We start from the raw sequence: 9,672 nt of genomic DNA, 5'->3' as shown, positions 1-9,672 counted from the left end.
ACTGCTGCTTCCATGGCTGTTGTTTGTGGATCCAAGTAAAATGAAATCCTTGAGAAACTCAAACTTTTCTCCATTTTTCATAATGTTGCTTATTGGTCCAGTTGTGAGGATTTTTGTTTTCTTTATATTGAGGTGTAATCCATACTGAAGGCTGTGGTCTTTGATCTTTGTCAATAAGTGCTTCAAGTCCTCTTCACTTTCGGCAAGCGAGGTTGTGTCATCTGCATAATGCAGGTTGTTAATGAGTCTTCCTCCAATTCTTATGCCCTGTTCTTCTTCATATAGTCCAGCTTCTTGGATTATTTGCTCAGCATACAGATTGAATAGGTATGGTGAAAGGACACAACCCTGTCACACACCTTTCCTGACTTTAAACCCCGCAGGATCCCCCCCCCTTGTTCTGTCCAAACAACTGCCTCTTGATCTACGTAGAGGTTCCTCGTGAGCACAATAAAGTGTTCTGGAATTCCCATTCTTCACAATGTTATCCATAATTTGTTAGGATCCACACGGTGAAATGCCTTTGTGTAGTCAATAAAACACAGGTAAACATCCTTCTGGCATTCTCTGCTTTCAGCCAGGATCCATCTGACGTCAGCAATGATATCCCTGGTTCCACATCCTCTTCTGAATCCGGCCTGAATTTCTGGCAGTTCCCTGTTGATATATTGCTACAGCTGCTTTTGAATGATCTTCAACAAAATTTTGCTTGCATGTGATATTAATGGTATTGTTCGATAATTTCCACATTTGGATGGATCACCTTTCTTGGGAATAGGCATAAATATGGATCCCTTCCAGTTGGTTGGCCAGGTAGCTGTCTTCCAAATTTCTTGGCCTAGACAAGTGAACACTGCTAGCGTTGCATCCATTTGTTGAAACATCTCAATTGATATTCCATCAATTCCTGGAGCGTTGTTTTTCACCAGTGCCGTCAGAGCAGCTTGGCCTTCTTCCTTCAGCACCATTGGTTCCTGATCATATGCTACCTTTGAAATGGTTGAATGTCTACCGTCTGTGCAAAGAGACAATGGAAAAGCTCAAAATCATCAGTAAGAACAAGGCAGGGGCCGACTGTGGAACAGACCATCAATCGCTCATATGCAAGTTCAAGTTAAAACTGAAGAAAAAGAGAACAAGTGGATGAGAGCCAAAGTAGGACCTTGAGTATATCCCACCTGAATTTAGAGGCCATCTCAAGAATAGATTTGATGTGTTGAATACTAATGGCTGAACACCAGATGAATTGTGGAGTGACATCAAGGACCTCATACATAAAGAAAGCAAGAGGTCATTAAAAAGAAAGAAAAGACCAAAATGGATGTCAGAGGAGATTCTGAAACTTGCTCTTGGACATAGAGTAGCTAAAGGAAAAGGAAGAAACAATGAAGTAAAAGAACTGAGCAGAAGATTTCAAAGGGCATCTCGAGAAGACAAAGTAAAGTATTATAATGACAAGCGCAAAGAGGTGGAGATAGAAAACCAAAAGCATTTCTAAAGCTGAAAGAACTGAAGAAAAACTTCAAGTTGCAGTAGTGAAGGATTCTACCGGGAAAATATTAAAGGATGCAGGAAGCATGAAAAGAAGATGGAAGGAATACACAGAGTCATTATTATTTTCACTCATAGAGCCCGCATACTCTGTGCCAAGCGCTCGGGCTGCCAGCCGCGCAGGAACTCCTCGGGCAGAGACATAGGCACATAGGCCGCCCCTGAGAGACTAGGCTAGCGCGGCCCTCCCGGGGAATGGTGCAGTTTCCCGTTCTTCCCAGCGGGGGCGCAGTGGACCCGGAGACCAGCCCGGCTGGGAGGCGGAGGCGAGGGCACCGCCTGGCTCAGACCCTCTTCGGCCGACTTAGGGCGCATGCTCCACCCTGGCCCCTTGACTCCTCGCCCCGGCGGCGCTCGGCGGGGCCGGAGTCTTCGTGGTACTTCCAGGTCGTTGGCAGCTGTGATGGGCGGCGCGGGTAGCCCAGGGACCCGCCTCCCGGGGGGGCCGCCTCTGGTCCCTACAAATCCACTCATAGCGCCCCGGCCACAGTGAGTGGACACAGGGACCCCGGACAGCTGCCACGTACAGCAGCTCCAGGTGAGTGCAGGTCCTGGCCGCGCCACCAGTTGCGGATGCGGCGTAGGAGCCCACGCCCGGCCTCTCTGCACGGACTCTGCGTGGAGGCCGCGCGCTGTCCCCAGATGCTCAGTCCCTGCGACCCTGAGCCTGTGCAGGGCCCTCTGCTCCTGGAGCCGGGTGGGTCTTGCATGGGGTAGCTATTGGTGCCTTTTCTGCGGCAGGTGGCCCAAGGCACCTCCCAAGGACCCAGGAAGACAGAGCTCTCAGGTTTCCTGGGTACTAGCAGTCGCCAGTCAGCGAAACTGCCCAGGTCCCCGAATTGCGGGGCCACCTGGGATTTCTGATTCCCAGCTCTCCTCCTTTTTGATCCTCTCCTCTCGTTAGCTACCGCAGCCAGCCTGTCTTGCCTGTCTTAACTCATTAGCCAAGGGCGTGCCTGAGAGCTTACTTTGGCAACAGTCCTGAATAAAATCCCGCAATACAGCTATTTAACCTGATGAGATTTTGCTTTGGGTACTTAACTTGGGTGAACCTCAGATTCCAAATAAGATTGGGTTTAACAGTACTGCTGGAGGAGGAATTTACATAGTAAATGAGAAGCGCTGCTTGCGGTGTCTGGCACAAAGCAAGAGCTTAAGTAGGAGCAGCCGCCACCGTTGTTGTTACTACAAAGCTAAATGGTAAGCTGCTTTGGTGTCTTTCTTCAGCCACGAACTGGTGGACCTCCCCTACCCTATTTTTCAAGGTCTGTAGGCTCTTAGCTAAGTCTTGGAGGTACAAAGTTGAATCAACACGGCCTCTGTCCTCCTGAGCTGGGATAAAATGAGAGCAGACAGGCACAACGTAGAAAGACCTGGGATGAAGGTGCTAAAACCCGAAACGGTGGAGTCAATTCTGACTCATAGTGACCCTATAGGACAGGGTAGAACTGCCCCATAGAGTTTCCAAGGAGCACCTGGTGGATTCAAACTGCCAACCTTTTGGTTAGCAGTGGTAGCACTTAACCACTACACCACCAGGGTTTCCAAAGGTACTTTTAAGAGAGCCCAGAAAAGGACACCAGGCCCAGCCTGGGGTAAGAGGACCAGAGAACATCCCTGGAGGGAGCTTTTTCTCCTTTGAACTTCTCACTTATCAGCGTTATAAGACCTGCTTGAGGAATATGTTGAGAAATGTGGCCAGTGTTGTGTTGGGAGGAGAATTAATTCAGTGACCCATTTGCCTTTGAGTAACATCAGCTGTTAACTCTCATGAAAATTCCTCTGGCCAGCTGGTCCAAGTTCTGTAGGCTAGGTGCTACGTCGAAAGCAGCTACTGCCAAATGTTATTCTAAATTGTCATAACCTTTAATTTTTCCATTTCAATCTACTCCTTATTCCCTAATAATAATGAAGTTTTGGGAGGTGGTATTTATGGTAACAGGTAACCTGGGGCTGTGCAACTCTTCCCAACTACCATAAAGAAATAAAAACTTGTGAGTAAAAGCTGTGGGCTTCCCTGCCAACACAGACTCAAGACCACATTCCTTCTGTCAAGAAGTTCGAGGGTCACAACTGCTCAGAGAAATAACTTTAGGAGAGAATCAATTCTCTTTTTTATAGATTTAATTTTTAGAGCAGCTTTAGGTTTATAGAAAAGTTGTACAGAAAGTACAGGGTTCCCAAATATCCCCTGACCCATTGGCCACTGTTTCTGTTACTGTTTTTGTTGTTGTTAATTGCCGTTGAGCCGATCCTGACTCACGGTGACCCTGTGTGTTATAGAGTGTAACTGCTCCATGGGGTTTTCTTGCATAGGATTTTATTGGCTATAATCTTAATGAAAGGCAGAGCATCAGGCCTTTTCTTCCAAGGTGCCACTGGGTGGGTTCAACCTTTGGCTAGCAGTTGAGTGCAAACAGTTTGTGCTAGGTAGAGTCCTTCTCCTATTATAACATCTTGCATCCATGTAGTACATTTGTTACAATTGATGAACCAATATTGACGTGTTATTATTAACTAAAGTCCGTAGTTTATATTAGGGTTCATGGTTTGTGTTATACAGTCCTATGGATTTTGACAAATGGGTAATATACAGAATAGTTTCACTGCCCTAAAAGTGCCCTGTGCTCCACCTATAGTCAATTCACTTTTAACATCTGAAAACCAATTTATTTACATGCAGACCTAATTAAAGACATGGAATATCAGTTTAAATACAAGTCACAGAGCCCTGGTGGCACAGCGGTTAAGAGTTTGGCTGCTGACCAAAAGGTTGGCAGTTCAGATCCACCAGCCGCTTTTTGGTAACCCAATGGGGCAGTTCTGCTGTGTCCTATAGGGTCTCTATGCTTTGGAATCCACTTGATGGATACGGTTTGGTTATTGAGGTATAATTAACATATAATTTAAAGACAAAAGTTGCCTTCTAGTTAACTCGGATTCATCGTGACCCCGTGTATGTCACAGTAGAACTGTGCTCCGTAGGATTTTCAGTGGCTGATTTTTTTCGGGAGTAGATCACCAGGACTTCCTTTCAAGTCTACCTCTGGGTGGACTCGAACCTCCAACCTTTCAGCTAGCAGCTGAGCACATTAACTGGGATCTTTGACATACAATAGCAAGTCATATTTTAAGTGTATAATTTTGTCAGTTTGGGCATATTTATACACCTACGGGTACAACAGCACAATCAAGATAATGAACATACCCATCACCCTCAAAAGGCTTGTAATCTTTTCCTCCCTTCTCTCCTTTCCTCATTGATTTGCTTTCTGACAATATAGAATAAGTTGCATTTTATATAGTTTTATATAAATGGCATCATGCAGTATGCTTTTTTTGTTTGGTTCTTTCACTCAGCATAATTATTTTGAGATTTATCTATGTTGTTGTGTGGTCATTCCATTTTATTGATGAGTAGTATTCCATTTTATGTATACACTAGGGTTTCTTTATCCATTTACCCATGTGGACTTCTCGATTTTTGGGTATTACACACAAAGCTGCCATGAACATTGTTGTACAAGTCTTTCTATGGGCATACATACATGCATCTTTCTAAGTGAGTAGATTTACTTAAAGTAAGTAAGTAAAGTAAAGTAAGTAAGTAAGTATGAGGCCTGGGCTCTAGTGCCAGCTTTGCCTCTAACCATTTAGGTGTCTGTGGGAAAGTCAGCTCACTTCGCATTTAGCTGGAGGTCGTTGGGGTATTCACCCCCAAGGTCCTTTCTACACTGATAAATCTGGTGTTTCTGACCATCGCTGCCAGAAACTGTTTTTTGTTAATGGTTGGGAGGTTTCAGAAGAAAAAACGGACGTTCTTCTTCCCTCAGTTTATCTTGCAGGCTCCGTTTTATGTCTGTTTTTTTCCTTGGGTGACACATTTGAATCCTGATGTGTAATTTGGGGGCAAGAACAGAACGGAGTAGACAGTACAAGGCAAGAGCTAATATTGGCCAGACTTAATGATTACATTGAAGCCCGTGGGTGGTACAAATCTCCAGGCCCACGCAGAGTTGCTTTCGAAAGAAAGGCCTGGCAATTTACTCCTGAAAAATCAGCTATTGAAAACCCTGTGGGGCATAATTCTACTCTGACACACTCGGTGTCCCTGTAAGTTCAAATTGACTCAATGGCAATTTTTTATTTTTATTTTTTTTTAACGTTTAAATCACAAGTAGAGGGGAAGAAGTGGGAGCTTAACAGACTGGAATTTTGTGGATCTTCCCGTTTGCTCACTTGTGTCTTCTTCTGAGTCTTCCTGAAATTCTGTTACTTCTCTGGGAACTCGTTTTTTTTTTAACCTTGTGGTGGGGAAGTGAGTGGGTGTGTTGTGTTGCAAAGGTCACATGTTAACCGAGGGGAGGGGAGGGCTGGTTCCTAGTAAAAAGGAATTTTTCATTTTCTTGCTTCTAGATAATAGAGTCGTTTGTTGCATACTTGCCCTTCACCTAACTTTTACTTGGCCTAAACATGTTCAGAACTTTTCATGGGAGCATTAATCTGCCAACATATTTTTGAGTAGTGAAACTGGGGCAATTAACAATAGACCAACCGTTTTACACAGAATGAAAATGCGGCTCTTGGGGTTGGTGGTCTGTTTGGCCCTTGGGACTGTGCATTCGGACGGGCCCAGAGGGAAGTGGACACCTGTGGACCCTGAAGTCAACATGAATGTGGTAAGTTTCTCAGAGTCACTTGCTTTTAAAATGTACCTGGTTTATGGCAATATATGGAAACCCTGGTGTCATAGTGGTTAAGTGCTATGGCTGCTAACCCAAAGGTTGGCAGTTCAAATCCACCAGGCGCTCCTTGGGAACTATGAGGCAGTTATACTCTATCCTTTAGGGTCACTATGAGTCAGAATCGACTCGATGGCAATAGATTTGGTTTTTGGCTTTGTGACAATGTTAATTATTATTTTCTTAAATCCAGTTATATGTCCCAAAATAAGTCACAAACTCTGGTGTCTTTCTATCCCATATACTTTTCACTTTCCCCGAATCTTAGATTGAGTTCGCTAGACTTTTCCTACCAGGTAATGTGTATTTCAGGAGTTCCCGGTTGGTGCAACTGGTTAACATTTTGACAGCTAACCAAAAGGTTGGAGGTTGGAGTCTACCATGTGGCACCTAGGAAGAAAGGCCTGGCGATTTGCTTGTGAAAAATCACCCATCAAAAACCCTATAGAGCACAGTTCTACTCTGACACACATGTGGTCACCATGGGTTAGAATTGACTCGATGGCAACTGGTTTAAATGTGTATTTCACAAATCCTATTTTACTGTTAAAACTATATACTCCTTAATAAAATAAATAATAATTTTTATTAATTGGTTTCATTTTTAAGTCGCACTGAATTTGTTTTGAAGAGCAGTAAAGAAGTGTCAAAACATTGCATGAATGTACCGAGTCCTCGTTTTAGATCACATTAAACGTCGATAGTGACTATCAGGGAAACACAGGTCAAAACAAAATTCAAAGCATCTGAAAAAAATGTCTTTAGAACAAATAAGCAAAAATAACATCTTGATTAATTAAGACATTTCAAAATTAGTAATTTTAAGTAAACAATAAAAATTGGAAACGCCTTACGTTGGCATACATGGTGGGAAAATACAGATTATATTTTAAAAATAGCAGCTTTGAAGATGTCATGACCAATTGAAGAGTCGATATCAGGATCTTAAGGTTAAGTTATTTTTCTTGTCCCAAATCTTTTATCTTCCTCTTCCTCCCTTTTTTTTTTTTTTTTACTCCTTCCAGTAGGAATTTTTTAAAAAATTAAACCTTTCAAGTATTTGTGGCAGGGAGGACAGTGAGCACTTCTTTACTTTAAATTTCCTGAATACTTAAATTATCCATATCCCACTGAATTATTTATTAAGAATTGCCTGAGGAATCTTTCCTTATGGAGAAGTAAATTTGATCATAATTCACTATTTTTATCATCTTTTTCTTCAACTCCACCTTGACATTCTAGTGTAATTTTGTCAGTCCACTGATAAAAACCCATTAATGTTTTTTATGCTTTATTTACCAATACCAAAAAACCAATACCAGACCCATTGCTGTCAAGTCGATTTCAACTCATGGTGACCCCATGTGTTTCAGAGTAGAACTGTGCCTCCAGAGGGTTTTCAGTGGCTGTAATCTTTTGGAAACCAAAGGTGGTACAAATGGTTTATGCTCGACTATCAGCCTACAGACCCACCCAGTAGCACCACAGAAGAAGGTCCTGGAGATCTTCTGCCATAAAGTTTTACAGCCAAGAAAACCCTATGGAACAGTTCTACTCTGTGACACATGGGATCACCATGCATTGGAATCGACTCAGTAAGGGTTTGGTTTTAATCTTATGGAAGTAGATCATTAGGCCTTTCTTCTGCATCTCTGTTGGGAGGAATCAAATTGTCAGCCTTCTGGTTAGTAGCTGATTGTGTCACTGAGTGTGACGGTTAAAGTTGTGTATCAACTTGGCTGGGCTGTGATTCTCAGTGGTTTGGCAGTGGTATGATGTTGTGATCACTTCCATGATGAGATTTGATATAATGTGATCGCCTCCATGAAGGAATCTGCTGTGAGTAGCCAATCAGTTGAAAGGGATTTTCCTTGGGTTTTTTTTTTTTTTTTTTTTTATGTGGCCTGCATCAAATATAAGTGGACATTCTGGCAAGGCTCCTGGGCTTTTGCTTATTCTGGATCCTGCAGCTGGCTCCTGTTCATCTGACCTCCTGTTCTGGGGACTCGACAATATTTGCAGCTGTGAACAAGAGCCCTGCTCTTTGATCTTGGGTTCATCAGCCCCTGTGGCTATGTGAATCTGGAGAAGCCTCTATGCTGACCCACTGACTTGGGGTGTTCCAGCCTCTACAACCACCTGAGCCATTTCCTTGATATAAATCTTTCTATATGTATGTACTTACATGCTTTACTGGTTTTGCTACTCTAGAGAACTCAGCCTAAGACATTTGGTATTGAGAGTGGTTCTAGACAAACAGAATTGTAAAGATGAGTTTTCTAAATTGATTCTCAAGTCTGGTTAGTCTTAAAGATGTTGATGACTTTGTCTCCAGTAGTAAAGAAAACCAAAAAAAAAAAAAAAACCTGTTGCCGTTGAATTGATTCTGACTCATGGTGACCGAGTGGGACAGAGTAGAGCTGCCCCTGTAGGATTTACAAGGAACGGCTGGTGGATTCAAAGTGCCAACCTTTTGGTTAGCAGCCAGGCTCTAAACCACTGTGCCACCAGGGCTCCCAGTAGTAAAGAGGCTACTCCTAATCCACAGTGTGAGGTGGCAATACAGATATGCACAATATCACCACCAATAGATCAGGTATTGGTGAAAGGTGAGGCTCTGGGTGATTGCATGTGTGATACCTTTCTACAATTTTGTCATAATAAGAAGTATAAGGAAGCTGGCTGTGTGGTCCTACTTTCGCTAGACAAAGTGGTGAAAGAAAAAGATGAGCTCAGGACTTCAGAGTCAAAGCTCAAGTGCCACAGAAATGACCTCAGAGTTTCCATTTGTGCCTTGAAAGAAATCCTTATTGTAGTAACAGAGCTGATATTGCCGAAAATCAAACCCAGAGTCTTATCATAAAAGTGGCTGAATTACAATGCCAACTCAACTGCCAACCTCGAGAGGTGTCTGAAGTTAAAGGAGGGCATTGACTGGGAAGAAATGGGATCTTGAAACTTGGGATGGGGACGTATGGGCAGATAATCAGCAAACTGGAGACACTGAGCCAGTAAATTCCATTGAAAGACTCCTGCCAACGGAACCAGCCCTCTCACTCCCATCTGAAGAGATTACTACATTTTTGTCTGCTAAACCACTGTCCCCAGTAAAATCATTAGCCCCTTCAACCCCATCTAATGAGATTAACACAGCTGCATCTGAAGAGCCTTTTTCTGAGTCATTGCCTGGGACAGATGCTTTATGAAATGATGCTCATTGTTCTCAAAACATTTCCCCACAACTGATTTTGGCTTCTAGACCTATAACTAGACTTAAATCCCAGTGAGCCCCAAAAGGTGAAGTATAAAGTGTGACCCAGGAAGAGGTATGCTACACTCCGAAAGAACTGTTTGACTTTTCTAATATGTACAACCAGAA

General features: G+C 43.1%; 1 protein-coding gene across 1 annotated transcript in view; it reads left to right on the top strand.

Moving 5' to 3' along the window:
- The first annotated feature begins 1,838 nt into the window (after positions 1-1,838).
- LOC126059965 (lysosomal acid lipase/cholesteryl ester hydrolase-like) overlaps positions 1,839-9,672 on the top strand; it is a 40,610-nt gene continuing 32,776 nt past the window's right edge. Inside the window, exons 1-2 of the mRNA XM_049856033.1 lie at positions 1,839-2,089; positions 6,119-6,230. Of these exons, the coding sequence (XP_049711990.1) occupies positions 6,120-6,230 (111 nt within the window). The 5' untranslated portion in view covers positions 1,839-2,089; position 6,119. The remainder of the gene's footprint in view (positions 2,090-6,118; positions 6,231-9,672) is intronic.

This window comes from Elephas maximus, chromosome 16 (assembly GCF_024166365.1).
Source record: "Elephas maximus indicus isolate mEleMax1 chromosome 16, mEleMax1 primary haplotype, whole genome shotgun sequence".
Classification (NCBI taxonomy): domain Eukaryota; kingdom Metazoa; phylum Chordata; class Mammalia; order Proboscidea; family Elephantidae; genus Elephas; species Elephas maximus.
Note: the sequence above shows the minus strand (reverse complement) of the source record. Positions and strands in the feature narration are given on the sequence as shown.